The sequence below is a fragment of the Pogona vitticeps genome, chromosome 2 (assembly GCF_051106095.1).
Source record: "Pogona vitticeps strain Pit_001003342236 chromosome 2, PviZW2.1, whole genome shotgun sequence".
In the NCBI taxonomy this organism is placed as follows: domain Eukaryota; kingdom Metazoa; phylum Chordata; class Lepidosauria; order Squamata; family Agamidae; genus Pogona; species Pogona vitticeps.
In genome coordinates this window covers 69,622,809-69,638,162 of record NC_135784.1, presented here as the reverse complement: position 1 = coordinate 69,638,162, position 15,354 = coordinate 69,622,809, and the positions used below count along the sequence as shown (strand labels likewise).

Below are 15,354 nucleotides of genomic sequence, written 5' to 3'. Positions count from 1 at the left end.
TGTCATCCAGGTATGTTTCTTTTCCAAGTCACTCACCTGTATCGCTAAGCTCATACTGATTAAACTGGGGTAATTTACATTCAGAATACAAATACTGTCTTACTGGGTCTGGTCAATGATCAGTTTAGCCCAGCATCCTGTCTTCAACTCTAGCCTATACCAGACGATAGAGCCATGGTGTGAGGTTGGCCTCCCTAAGGAAGTACAAGTTGTTAGCAGGGAAGCAGTGAGCAGTAGCAGAGAAAAAAAAAAGACAGAAAAATGAGGAAGGGAAGTTCTACAGAAAGAGGCAAGACAAGCAAAAACCAAGAAGGCTCTTTCAGAAGGGACAGAACTTTAACAAAAAAAGCTTCATTTACCAAAAAGCCCACACCCATGCTGTTGCATCTTATTAGGAATCAAATTATTTCTCTGTACTTAAATATTCTTGAGAAGCTTTTCCAAAAATGTGTGCCTCCACAAGTTATTTGTTAAGGACACATCACTTATGATAGCAGGCAGCATCACTTTTTTGCGGACAGAGCCAAGTCCATGGCTCAGGAACATACAATGGCAAAAGGTGTCAGGTAGGAGTCTTGGGGTTCGTCAGAAGTGTTTAGGGTTTTGTAATAGGAGGCACAGATTTAAATTATCATAAAAATGAAGGATTTAAATCAACTTTCCCATTTGCATTTCATGTATTTCCTGATCAACAAGAACAAAATAAAAATAACCTAGTTTCTATAACAATTAAAACATACTAACTTGCAAGTAATTAGAGCCTTGATACAAACCACATTCTATTTTTTAAAAATTAATCATGCTACCCACACATCATTTGCACTACAGCATTAGATCTGGTTAGAGACAAGGGGAGTGGTCAAATTGTGAAATTTTTTGTTTACTAGAATCATAGACAATATTTATTTGAAACTGAAGGTCTTGGATATTTAGAAGGCATAAAATAGATCACAGGGCAGGATCAATATTATTCCCAGTGAGATACACAGGGCATCCTCTCAGGATCCCAGGATATGTGGTGATAGTTATTGTTTGAGTGCAGTAGAGGGCCTTCAGTAAAATAATGCATATAATCTCATTATATGTTTATTTTCTTGACACCAAGTATTTTCTCCCATGCTTCTCTCTTTAACAGTTTTAACTGAAAGTATATGATCCAGAGCCATGAATTCAGATTATGTGTAACTGCCAGTTTCAACATTGTTTGCATTAAATGTTGTTTTCTAAAACAACAGATTTTGGAAAAGGAATTTACTGGCTGAAATGCAAACGAAATAAAAACAAAATCCAGTCTAAGTAAACACACACTGTTTTTTAAATCACCCTCTTCCTTGCTAACTTTAAAGGCAACAATGCAGAAAATGTCTGACATATAGATTGCCCATTATTTCCTGCACTACGCATGTGGAGGACTGCCAAGCTCCTTGTAGGCTAGGGTGTTCTAGCTTGTTCAGAATAACACCGTAACACCTATTTCGCCTTTCCCCAAATTCTCTGCTACACACAGGGATCGTGTGGGTGACATGCAAGCATTCCCTAGCAAGAAGAAATGAAACGGAAGAAGTGATGTAGGAAGGTTTCCCCAGGAGAGAAATTTGAAAGCCAGATGTCAAACATGAAGCAAATGCAATACCAAGTAAAGAAAAGCAAAGAGCCAGCAAATTATTTTTAAATTCAACATAGCAATCAAGTTTTAAGTGACCTGGAGCTAAAACTAAAATGTATTCATAGCTATCTAATCTTTTGCTGAACAAAATGAAGATTATCGACCAAGAACTGTACTATTCTACAAAATTATTGATTTAGTAGTATATAACAAAAGGTCCCAGAAACCAAATTTAAAGATCACCTTTAATTCCTGTAGTTGGTCAGGTTCATACAATTTTGGAGACAGAGCTTGAGCCAGAAAGGCATCAAGTTCCTGGCGACGAAGTATCCGAACCCCAGGCCATTGCACCATATACCTATGGATTTAACATTGTTAAGAGATGTTTAAATAGTATTAATTTAAACTCTGTATAACATAGCTTCACCAAGATTTTATAAGATAAAAATAATGCACTTAATGGGTGAAATCTTCTTGCTTAGCAGAGCAAGTTGCAACTAAAGCAGCACATTTGAATCAATGGAATTTACAGAGGTGGTGACTAAACATATCAGAAGTAATAGGAAGGTAATATTCATCAGTTTCCATTTTACCCTGAATCGCCCATAAAAAAAGCTTGTCTGAAGGGTCACAGCACCATTAGGAGACAATTATGGAGGCTTCAAGAAGCAAGATGAATTTTGTGAAGTCTGCCTCTTTTCCCCTTTGGTGGGAGCATCTTTTCAATTTCAATCCTTCCACAAATATAAGGGCACAATAGGTTCATTTTTGATATAACCCATAATCAGGCTGCACAAAGAAACCAAAGCTGTAAAATTCTGGGGTTACTATCAACATATTAATAATATGTGTGATGTGTGCCATGAAATCAGAATGGACTTATAGAGACCCTAATGGGGTTTTCAAGGTATGGTATGTGAGATATTTAAGGATTGGTTTTATCACTCTAATGAGTTTTCATGGCCAAGTAGGGATTTGAGCCCAGGTCTCCTAAATCATAGTCTGGCCATTACACAATTACACGGCGAGCCATTTTAATGACAACATCCCCACATAAACATAATCTTACTGATAGGCATGGTATGTTTTCATGATACACAGCCTCCAGAAACCTTGCATGGATCCTCCCAGTCAGATTTCTGGGGGCTTTAATGAAGCCATCAAAATCCTAACAGGTATTTTCATGTTTGTAAAACTAATGAATACTCTTGCAGCGATTTTCATCCTGTGGAGAAGGCAGTGCAAATAAGTGACTAGAGCTAAGCTCTGTGGGAGATGCAAGGTTTTATGGGCATAGCAGCCTCTGCCAATTGGGGTCTGCCAAAAAAAAAAAACCCCAAAAAAACCCTCAACTGATTGTACCCTTTTATTCCTTTCTTCCCCAGGGAAAATTTTTTAATACCCCTCGTTTCTCATAAATGGAAATTATTCTTTAATAAGTAACAATAAACTTGAGGCTATTAATTCCATATATGACAGACGTAGCATTAATAAAACAAAATGTAGGCAATGCTCAGCCAGTGGCCATGAAGTCATACTATACCAGTGAACAATTCTTTAAAAAATTATGAATTCAAGTAGAATTAAAAAGCCGTCCAAAATACTCACCTTAACACACAACAGAGCACCATAAGGTGAGTGGGCACATTAGTTGGGTTTAGCATTGCTGGTGTGTCTGACCTCATACAGGCCAGGAATGCCCTCATTCGTCGGTTCTTGTCTTCTACTGCTTTCCCTAGCCACAGCTTCTTCAAATTGGGACAAGTCCATTCTCTAAAGGCAAGCGCTTCTACCAACTCAGGTGTCTGGGGAGACTTTCCTTTGTAAGCAGCCCATTCCTTAATTATCACTGGTGAGACTGCAGAATAATGAAAAAAGGAAACCAAACACTTTTGACCTTTGGGTACAAAGAATGAAGCTATTTTCTCAGAGTGCATTCCAGTCAGTATGTTCACTTTAAATTCATACATGTTAGAAGTGAACAGCAACAATTCACAGATAACCTCACAGGAGAGTCTAACACTAAACATGAACTATATTTTAGATTGAGAAGTGTCATATTTGCTTACTACTTGCTTTCTATCTCAAATAGATGTTGTCTGGAGGGGCGAGGTAAAAATCGAATAAATAAAAAAATAAAATAAAAATAAATAGGTAACTGTTAACTGCCTCCATTACTGAGACTGAAGCATTTTCATTTCAATGGACCTTTATTTTTACCAATCTAAGGATTCTGTATATCTCTGGAGTGAGTGTTGAATACTACTTTTATTAAAACACTTATTTAGTAGCTTTGGACAACACATTAGGGAGTTGGTAAACTGCCACTACCTAGTTCGAACAAGAATAAAAACTGGCTATGTGAAGAGTTTTGCTTTTACAGGCATACGTCGGTTTACGTACGCCTCCATTTACGTAACTGTCGGTTTACAAACCTACATCTGTAAGAAAAATGCCTCGGTTTACATTTTTATGGGGTTTAATTGTACGAAAAGGACACATTGCGCCTGGAGGTTTCTAGCACTGCCCCCATTGCTATGGCAATCCATGTGCCGGTTTACATAATATCTGCATTACATAATGTCCCGGATGATGGATTAATTTTGTAAACTGAGGTACTACTGTAGATGTGCTGAAGAGGCAGGAGAAAAGGACTACATACAAGGAAAAGGCTGACTGGCATCTTGAATTATTTAGCCAAGATAGCGTAATCCAAGAGAGAACAATGTGGTCTCAAACATGGGGACTGAAAGAGGACAGTGGTAGCTCATTCTACAGTGCATGACTTAAGTGCAGGTCCAGTAAAGACAGGGTTTCTTCCTTATTTTATATGCATTCTTGGCTTTCATTGTAAGTTTATTTTAATGAACGGAATGCAGTTTATGGAAAACCAACTTTCTGCCCGCCAAGTCCTGTAAACTCCTAAGCTCTACTTCTTCTCCTCATGGGTAGGAGACCTATAGAAATGAATGTGGCAATCCTGTCCTATCCAGCAAGGGCAATACAGAAGTGTTTGAATTGGATCCAAGATGCATCAGAACCACTACTTTTATTTCAGCTGACTTTATGCAGCACACATTTCCACTGGATGATGTCCAATGTGGAAAGTGACACATATTTAAAGTGCTCAAGAGCCTCAATTAGTACAGCTGTGTTGAATACAGCAATAGAAATGAAAAGTAGTTTAAGGTTTGCAACAAATTTCACTTTAGAGATTCTCTAATTCCTAATTCAATGGACTCCATCTTAAATTTATGTTTTGAAGTATTTTTTGTAGTTAATACAAAATATAAGCTATATACAGCTGATAAATCTTCAAAGAGAAGAAGGCATAATACAATGCCATTTGGTCAACATCATTCCCAATTTGTTTGTGTGTATATTCAGGACAGAGACCTATTTACCACAAAATACTAAGCAACAGTGCTTCACTCAGTCCTCCACTACATGGATTTAAAAAGTCCTCAAAAATAAATAGAAAGTTGAATTCGAAGTGGCAGTGCGCTGACATATTTACTGTCTAAAGGTAAAGGTTCCCCTTGACAAATGTCCAGTCCTGTCTGACTCTAGGGGGCGGTGCTCATCCCTGTTTCCAAGCCATAGAGCCAGCGTTTGTCCGTAGACAGCTTCCGTGGTCACGTGACCAGTGTGACTAGACACGGAATGCCGTTAGCTTCCCACCGTGGTGGTACCTATTTATCTACTTGCATTTGCATTTTTACATGCTTTTGAACTGCTAGGTTGGCAGGAGCTGGAACAAAAGATGGGAGCTCATTCCATTGCGTGGATTCGATCTTACGACTGCTGGTCTTCTGACCTTGCAGCATAGAGGCTTCTGTGGTTTAACCTGCAGTGCCACTGTCTACCTGTGGTTAAAAAAAAGCATTGGAAACAGGACTAACATATGTTCCTTTCTAGCTTAAGTAAATTTAGATGTATGGGAGGAGGACCACAAGAAGTTGAACCTGAATCCAAAAATGAAATTTCTGTTGAGTTATCACCGCCTTTCCCCAAAATATTGATAAGAAGAGAAGTAAAAATAAATCCAGTGATGAGAGGCATATTCCAAAAAAGTGATGAAGCATGAACAACTAGTTTTACAAGTACACTGGTAGTTTAGTATATGAATGCAGCAAAAAAATTATCAAACTTTTTAAAGACAAAATATAGCCCATTATGGAGACCAGACTATATTTTAAAATAGGACAAAATTACGTAAGAATCTGACGATCTGAACAAGCACTTGTGGATGGCAACAACGACTGCTTATCACTAGTGAAGGATATCTTGCAATAAATGCCTCCTTATCAGTGCATTAATAGTAACAAATGCCTACCATTTGGATTAAAAATTAATGGTAGTTAACCAGAAATCACTGGAACAGCATTATCCACAGTCTACATGACTATTCAGAAAATGGCAGCAGGGTTTTGTGTAGGGGCTTGCATGAGTTTTTCAGTTTTAAATTACGCATACTGACCTGCACATACCTCAAAGGGCTGGTTTTAGTATTTATACCTCTGAAATAGCTTAGGAAACATCCAGTATTTAAAAGGTTGCCTTCTCGCTCATATTAACTTAGCTAGCTCTCAGGTTTCTTAGCGGAGGCTCTTCTTTAGACACCACTATTTCGCATATGAGACACGTAGTTATTGAGGGCTCTTTCATTATAGAACAAGGAACTATTCCTCATACAATCCAAAGAAAGTTGCTATAATTAGTGCCTACGTGCACAATGGTTTCCTGAAATCTCTCATTGTTTGATGGCACATTTTCACTTGACATTGGTGACTTGTCAACCCATGGTTTGACATGGGTTTGCAACTGTGGAATGATATCGAAACTGATAAAGCACAGTTACTGCACTTCCTCACATCCAAAACCACATTGTAGAATGGAAGGTGAAGTGCTGAGCAGGTGACAGATGAAAGCTATCAGGCATCTGCAAACCACAGTCTGCCTGAATGATTCGAATCTTAAATCATAGCTTCTTAAAAACCATGGCTGCTACAAGTCTTAGCTTGGTGTGTTGTCTGAGCTTAGCTGAAGGAAACCAAAGATCGCAAATACATACATTCTGGAGGAAGTCTGTTCTTTCTAAATGCAAGCCTCTCTGTTTTTTTCCTGCTTTCTGCCAAACTGAACAGGACTCCGTAAACATACTGACGAACTGGCCTATAAAGAAGAGCAGCAGGAGGCAGATCTTTGTTTGCTTCATCTTCAATAGAAACAGCTATTTTAATTTCACCCTGTACATGAACAAAATGATTAATAGGGTACAAACACTTGTAGGTTTAAGCATTACATTAGCAGTGTAGTTCCTGCCCATTCTAGGTACAATTTTCATAAAACACTCACACAGTATTAAAAAAAACACACTAACGTATAAAACCATAATATGTTTTTGTATTTCAAATAATCAAAGGTCCAAAATTGAACCAAAATCTCTTTGCCTACTTTATCTTTACCCTGTCCTTCCTCTAAGATATTGCTGTATCATTTTATTGAATAAATCACCTGATCAGGTAGATTATGATGCCTGGCCAAGGACAAACATAAAGTTTAATGACTAAGGATGGATCTGAACCTGGATTTCTCAGGTCCTAGCTCTGTAGCTCTTATTACCATTCTACCCAGGCTCTTGGTCACTAGATCTATAGTCTTAATTGATCAGCCAACCCTGTCCCTGGTATTACCTCATTAGTCTCCTATTAAGTTTAGCTAAGTTGATTCATTTAAAATAAATACAAACACACACATGCAAGCATGCAAACAAAGCAACTTGATATGGAATGAATTGCTACGAATTTGTCATCTGCAATGGAATTAAATGACAAAATTAATTAATGGTATAATTTGGATTGTGCTGGCGCTGCACTACTAAATAGTGCCAGAAGGTCTTACCGCAAAACTTATAGGGCAATAAGGGCTGGGAAGAAATACAGAGCAAAAGACAAGACGATGAGGGGGTCCAAGTAGCTCTGAAGAAGGCTTCTTAGAGAAGGAATTATTCTGAGTAAAGTTTTTTTTTTAAAGTTCTACCCCAAATGTTTAACTTTGGCTTTTATGTTAGATTTATTAGATTATTTTAATTAATTATTTTTGATTTTTAAAATTATTTGTTATTGATGTCTTGTTATTATATTACATTGTTTGTATTCCCTTTGTAAACCTCCCAGAGTAGCGCTTTGCACTAATTGGGTGATATACAAGTACAGGAAATAAATAAATGTAAGACATGTCATGTATGACACAGCCTTTTTAATGCATAATTAAAAGACATATACCAAAATATGGAACAACAGGTGGTGAGCAGGTGGGATACATTCTCAGTGATTTGGTAAGTGAAATAAAAGATCCAGGAACACGTTCTGAAAAGTATCTTCAGCAGCGGCTAAAAGGAACTGAGGGACAACCACTAGATGCATGGACATAAGGGAGGTTATCCTAACTGTCTTTTTGATTTGAGCTGTAGAATGTTCTGACAAGTTTTGTGCAGGCATCAAAACACCCACATGCCTGTTTCACATGCACTACGAAGAAAAGTCAACAATATCTCAAGACTTGGTCATGTATGGAAATCTTGCTCCTCAAAAAGGAGACTAGGATCCAGTGGGGCACTTGACAATTCTGGAACTCTGGAGCAGGCCACTGTTTCTCAACAGCATCACTCACTATACACCTCCCACCTGCCTTTGTGCAGAATTCTGCAAGATGAAGGCAATGGAAGGAACTGCTCAATTCATGTCCACTGGGTTGAACTCTAAGAAGGACCAGGCAGGCGCTATGATTTGGCAAGAGATCAAGGTAAAAAAAAAAAAAAGAGCAACACTTGTATTAAATCACTATGATACCCATACATTCTACAGAATCTTGGGTGTAGCAGCAGAAGGCATGCTATTGTGCACAACACCCTTCACATATCATTAATGATTAAAGCAGATAAAGTTTCACAACTGTTCTCCCACCACAAAAAAGTTCTTCCCCCCAAGTACTACTTATGGTAGTACTTGTAAACATTTCTAGTACTACCTTAAGAGTCATCTTTGTGGAACCAAAAGGTACCATGTTACCTGTTATACTGTGATTACATGAAAGCGAAGAAACAACAGTGAGCATTCACTTATGTTTTTAGAAGCCCTGTCTTACAAATACCTAAGACAGAAAAGCTTACCTTGGTAAGAACATGAAAGATGTATGGGTACATTAGCCCCTTTTTGTGTCTGTGCTCTGCCACTCGTAATACTTCAGGCGCTACAGGAGGTAATGGAGGAGTGGTAATGTCCATATGGTTCCTCGTCGGCATCGACAACAGACAAGGGATTTGTGTACTACTGGCTTGATTCCCTTTAACTTCAGCTGCCTGGTTTCCTGAAGAAACAGTAGAGGAACCTTCTGCCTGTAATTCACAAAACAGCTGTCTCTGAATGGGAAACTTTCTTTTTCTTTACAAGTGAGAATGCATAAAAATAATACTTATCAAGCATATCTGACATTTGGAAAGCAAAGTTTTTTTTTAAAATATATTTCCAGGTACAAGGACAATACACATGACTGGAATCCTACTGGTGTAAGTTACACTGTGCAACTCTAGTGACATCACGAGCTATGACAATGCTTCCCATTCCCTTCCCCAACTTACAGATCCTTAGGGATCCCCTTCACTCTAGGACGCCTTTGAGAGCCATGGAAGAGGGTAGGGAGTTATTTAAAGCTGGGAAATTGCTGCCAATAGTCCTGGCAATCCAAAAGGCTATCTGGAGAGGTTCTTCTCATGGTACTACCACCTTCAAAGGCCCATCTGGCCAATCCCAGATTCTGGAACTTTTTGCAAAAGAGAGGCTAAACTGGCCCCCTCCTGGCTTACCATTTAATCTAAGGTCGTTGGCAATTAATATCCTCAAACCACAAGAATTTAAATGATAGTTTTTTTTCTCCTTTTTAAAGTAAATGAGTATTGGTATATGTGAGCAAAGGAATAAAAGTGAGCCGTCCTCACAGACATCTAAAGAAGAAGCAAATGAGGGATGTGCTGTAGGGGAATTAATCACACTGGACGATGATGAATGTATGACTAATAAAGCGATAGAGGTGTTTCTGGCAGAGAGGACGAAAGACTGGGGGGAGGAGTCAGGAGAGTGGAGATGGGACGAGGTTATAAAGGAGGAGAGAGGAGAAAGAGGGGCAGAGGGAGGAAAGGAGGAAAAGAGTACACAAACAAGAGAGACAGGCGCAGAGAGAGAGAAGATCGTAACATTGGTAAAGAATTTCCCGAACTTGATGAAGGAAGATGGTCTGTTGCCTCTACCAAAAGAGATAGGACAGATTGGAGCCGGTGAGCATCCAGGGGGATGGAAAACGGGAGTGGGTTTGGCTTCTTGCCCAGCGATGGACAGAGGGACCCTTGGTGGAGCCAGCCTTTTCCTACCCAGGCTGGAGGTTTCGGTTGTGGTCCATCCTTGCTGCAGGACTACCTGCTCGGTGCTGACTGTGTCAACCGCGAATCAGAGTGCAACCATTCATTTGGGGGGGGGGGGGGAAGAAACAGTAAAAACCAAAGATATGGGACCTGGGGTAAAACCCAAGAAGTATAACATGTTAACAAATGAAGAGTTGCCGGACCCGTTCGGTCCAGAGTTACTTGATGGAAAAGTTAATAAAACCAATCCTTTTTTGACCGTTACATCGACTCCGGCTGTCATTCCCGCCGAATCCCTTGGCCCGCCCATCTTAGAAAAGGAACCCAATCACAGTATATTAACTGAGAAATTTTAAAGGGGGTCAATATTAATTTCAGTTTTATTTCAACAAAACAATTGATTTTAATTATATTCTATGATTTGTAACATTATTGTTTTATTTTTCTATTGTATTCTAACTATACTGTAACCCATTGTGCCTTGGAATACAACAGAAAGTTAAAATACAATAAAGTTACACATATCACAAAGCTAATGCATAAATTATATTAAACTGAATGATAAATAAAGTTCTTCACATGCTGGAACACATGACTTTCATTGCACTTCCATTAAGATTTGAGAAATGTTTGTTAAAAACTATCACAAGATATGCCATAAAATAATCAGGTATGTTCTGCCTAGGACATAGAGATACAAACTCCCCACTGGCCCTTTGCCCTGCAGGGCAGGGCCTAATATCAGATCGTGCCTCCTTTCCACTCAGCCATCTGGCAACAAATCAGAGTTTGAGAAACTGCTCTTTCTTGTATGAAAGGGAGAAGCACATTTTCTGCCGATGCTCTGCCACTGGCCAACAGATGGAGCCAGGATCGCTTCCTGTTTTCCATAATGTTCTTACCTCAAAAGAAGCAAGAAGTAAGCCTCCCCACCCCAGCCCTTGATATCATCTCAAATACAACAGCTAAAATCCTATTCATCAAAGTTCTGTGGCATAAGACTGACAATGTTATCAACCAGGGCAATTTCCTCAAACGGTCCGTTCAAAGGCTTTCAATGGAGAATAAAAAAAATTCACCAAAAACTGATGACGACTCAGAACAACACCACATTAAGTTTGCATAGGGTTCAGGAGGTGGGCTAATGATTGCAAGCATTTAAAGCATGTTCCAAACATTGTAAGACACTTTTACAGGAGCGAAAAAGGACTTTGCAAAGCCATTGAAATGCATTGAGTCGGCTTCAATGCATTTCAATTGGGGAACTGGGTTTCACTCAACAATGTTTCCTATGGTGATTTTCGCTTAAGGACGGCAATCCGTTCCAATTGGAACGGATAAACTGGTTTTCAATGCATTCCTATGGGAAATGGTGTTTCGCAGAACGATGGTTTCACACAGCGATGAATTTTTTGGAACCAATTAACATCGTTGTGCGAGGCACCACTGTACAAGCTGGATTTCGAAGGGGCAGAGGAACAAGACACCAAATTTCTAACATGTGCTGGATTATGGAATAAGCCGGAGAGTTCCAGAAAAACATCTACTTTTGCTTCAATGACAACACAAAAACCTTTGACTGTGTGGACTATGACAAACTATGGCAAGTTCTCAAAGAAATGGGAGTGCCTGACCACCTTAGCTATCTCCTGAGAAATCTATATGTGGGGCAGGAAGAAACAGTCAGAACTTAATATGGAACAACTGACTGGTTCAAAATTGGGAAAGGAGTACGACAAGGGTGTATATTGTCCCCCTGCTTGTTTAACTTATATGAAGAATACATCATGCGAAAGGCACGACTGGATGAATCGCAAGCCAGAATTAAGATTGCCGGAAGAAATATCAACAACCTCTGATATGCAGATGATACCACTCTGATGGCAGAATGTGAGGAGGAATCAAAGAACCTCGTAATGAGGGTGAAAGAGGAGAGCACAAAAAATGGTTGGAAGGTCAACATCAAAAAAACTAAGATCATGGCCACTGGTCCCATCATCTTCTGGCAAACAGAATGGGGAAGATGTAGAGGCAATGACAGATTTTACATTCTTGACCTCCATGATCACTGCAGATGGTGATAGCAGCCATGAAATTAAAAGACACAAGGTGAATAAACATTAAATGAGGAAGTACTAAAATAATGAGAGCTGGACCATAAAGAAGGCTGACGGCCGAAGAATTGATGCTTTTGAATTGTGGTGGAGGAGGAGACTCTTGAGAGTTCCCTGGACTGCAAGGAGAACAATCCTATCCATTCTGAAGGAAATCAACCCTGAGTTTTCACTGAAAGGACAGATCCTGAAGCTAAGGCTCCAATACTATAGCCATCTCATGAGAAGAGAAGACTCTCTGGAAAAGACTCTGATGTTGGGAAAGTATGAAGGCAAGAGGAGAAGGGGACAACAGAGGACGAGATGGTTGGACAGTGTCATCGAAGCGACCAACATGAATTTGACCCAACTCCGGGAGGCAGTGGACGAAAGGAGGGCATAGTGTGCTCTGGTCCATGGTGTCACGAAGAGTCAGACATGACTTAACGACTAAACAACAACAACAACATGAACAGGCTTGCAGTCCAATGACTCATTGAAAGTTTCATTAGTAGTGCTAAGAGACTACTAAGAATGATGCTACCTTTGTTTGGTCTCCTGGATCCCCACGTGCTTGATTTTCTGACTTGTTTCCTTTTTTTTCCCAGTTCAGTTTGTTCCCACCAACATGACTGAAAGAAGAACACACAATTTTTATTGTCAGCATTAAAATCTAGGTTGCTGTAAAGTCATACAAAAATAAAACATGAATTTCTTTTTGTACTTCCCCAGCTTTCAGATTCAGGTTACAATTCCAGCTATGGCCTATAAATGTCTTCACTGAGTCTAGAACAGTCATCTCAACCTTGGGTAACCCAGATGTTCCCGGACTACAATTCCCAAAAGCCTTCACCACCAGCTGCGTGGACCAGGGTTTTTGGGAATTGCAAGGTTGGGAATCACTGGTTTAGGGTAACTTAAGGAACCATCTGTCTCCATATAAGCATATCCTTACACTAAGACTTTCACTATACCATCCTGGCCAAAACTTACCAAGTTATGCTGGTGTACCACAAATCGCATAACTTCTGGAGGTGAATTGTAAGAAATCAGAATAAACATTATCAGCTGCACACTAAGTTATATGATGCAACCTGAAACTAATAATGTCTAAGATGGATTCTTAACTTGGAGCAATTTGCTTCCAGAAGTTAGGCCCTTTGTGTAGCCATGAAACAGGGGTTTTGGCCATTGTATTTTATTGTTGTTTTTGCCTTCTTTTTTTCCCCAGGTTGCTCTGGAACATATAGATCAACCCTACTTAAAATCCTAGAGAACAACTGTCAGAGTTGACAATACTGGGCTAGATGGATCAAGAATTTGAATCAATGAAAGGCAGCTTTCTATGACACTATATGTCTCAAATTTGCCAAATTTGATAGTCTTATGGGTGCATATGATAGAATGATGTCAATACGAATCCAAGGCAGACCATTCAACATCACAATAATCCAAGTTTATGCACCAACCAGCATTGCTGAGGAGACTGAAATTGAACAATTCTATGAAGATTTACAACACCTTCTAGAACTGACACCAAAGAAAGATGTTCTTCTCATTCTAGGGGACTGGAATGCTAAAGTAGGGAGCCAAGAGATAAAAGGAACAACAGGGAAGTTTGGCCTTGGAGTTCAGAACGAAGCAGGACAAAGGCTAATAGAGTTTTGTCAAGAGAATAAGCTGGTCATCACAAACACTCTTTTCCAACAACACAAGAGGCGACTCTATACATGGAAATCACCAGATGGGCAATATCGAAATCAGATTGACTATATTCTCTGCAGCCAAAGATGGAGAAGCTCTGTACAGTCAGCAAAAACAAGACCTGGAGCTGACTGCGGCTCTGATCATCAGCTTCTCATAGCAAAATTCAAGCTTAGACTGAAGAGAGTAGGAAAAACCACTGGGCCACTCAGGTATAATCTAAACCAAATCCCTTATGAATACACAGTGGAAGTAAAGAACAGATTTAAGGAACTAGATTTGGTGGACAGAGTGCCTGAAGAACTTTGGATAGAGGCTCGTAACATTGTCCAGGAGGCAGCAACAAAAACCATTCCAAAGAAAAGGAAATGCAAGAAAGCAAAGTGGCTGTCCAACGAGGCCTTAGAAATAGCAGAGAGGAGAAGGGAAGCAAAATGCAAGGGAGATACGGAAAGTTACAGAAAATTGAATGCAGACTTCCAAAGAATAGCAAGGAGAGACAAGAGGGCCTTCTTAAATGAACAATGCAAAGAAATAGAGGAAGATAACAGAAAAGGAAAGACCAGAGATCTGTTCAGGAAAATTGGAGATATTAGAGGAACATTTTGCGCAAAGATGAACATGATAAAAGACAAAAATGGGAGGGACCTAACAGAAGCAGAAGACGTCAAGAAGAGGTGGCAAGAATACACAGAGGAATTATATCAGAAAGATTTGGATATCCCGGACAACCCAGACAATGTAGTTGCTGACCTTGAGCCAGACATCCTGGAGAGCGAAGTCAAGTGGGCCTTAGAAAGCCTGGCTAACAACAAGGCCAGTGGAGGTGATGGCATTCCAATTGAACTATTTAAAATCTTGAAAGATGATGCTGTTAAGGTGCTACATTCAATATGCCAGCAAGTTTGGAAAACTCAACAGTGGCCAGAGGATTGGAAAAGATCAGTCTACATCCCAATCCCAAAGAAAGGCAGTGCCAAAGAATGCTCCAACTACCGCACAATTGCACTCATTTCACACGCTAGCAAGGTTATGCTCAAAATCCTCCAAGGTAGGCTTCAGCAGTATGTGGACCGAGAACTCCCAGAAGTACAAGCTGGATTCCGAAGAGGCAGAGGAACTCGAAACCAAATTGCTAACTTGCGCTGGATTATGGAGAAAGCCAGAGAGTTCCAGAAAAATATCTACTTCTGCTTCATTGACTATGCGAAAGCCTTTGACTGTGTGGACCACAGCAAACTATGGCAAGTTCTTAAAGAAATGGGAGTGCCTGACCACCTTATCTGTCTCCTGAGAAACCTATATGTGGGACAGGAAGCAACAGTCAGAACTGGTCATGGAACAACTGAGTGGCTCAAAATTGGGAAAGGAGTACGGCAAGGCTGTATACTGTCCCCCAGCTTATTTAACTTGTATGCAGAATACATCATGCGGAAGGCTGGACTGGAAGAAGCCTAAGCCGGAATTAAGATTGCCGGAAGAAATATCAACAACTTCCGATATGCAGATGACACCACTCTGATGGCAGAAAG

The 15,354-nt window shown here is 39.8% G+C and overlaps 1 protein-coding gene across 2 annotated transcripts in view; it reads right to left on the bottom strand.

The window, feature by feature from the left end:
• FAM120A (family with sequence similarity 120 member A) overlaps nucleotides 1–15,354 on the bottom strand; it is a 76,799-nt gene that overhangs the window by 20,747 nt on the left and 40,698 nt on the right. For both annotated transcript variants that reach the window (XM_072989662.2, XM_020803641.3), the window contains exons 8-12: nucleotides 12,663–12,750; nucleotides 8,781–9,005; nucleotides 6,681–6,855; nucleotides 3,215–3,464; nucleotides 1,850–1,964 (exon numbers count right to left, since the gene is read on the bottom strand). In XM_072989662.2, coding sequence (XP_072845763.2) covers nucleotides 1,850–1,964; nucleotides 3,215–3,464; nucleotides 6,681–6,855; nucleotides 8,781–9,005; nucleotides 12,663–12,750 — 853 coding nt within the window. The remainder of the gene's footprint in view (nucleotides 1–1,849; nucleotides 1,965–3,214; nucleotides 3,465–6,680; nucleotides 6,856–8,780; nucleotides 9,006–12,662; nucleotides 12,751–15,354) is intronic.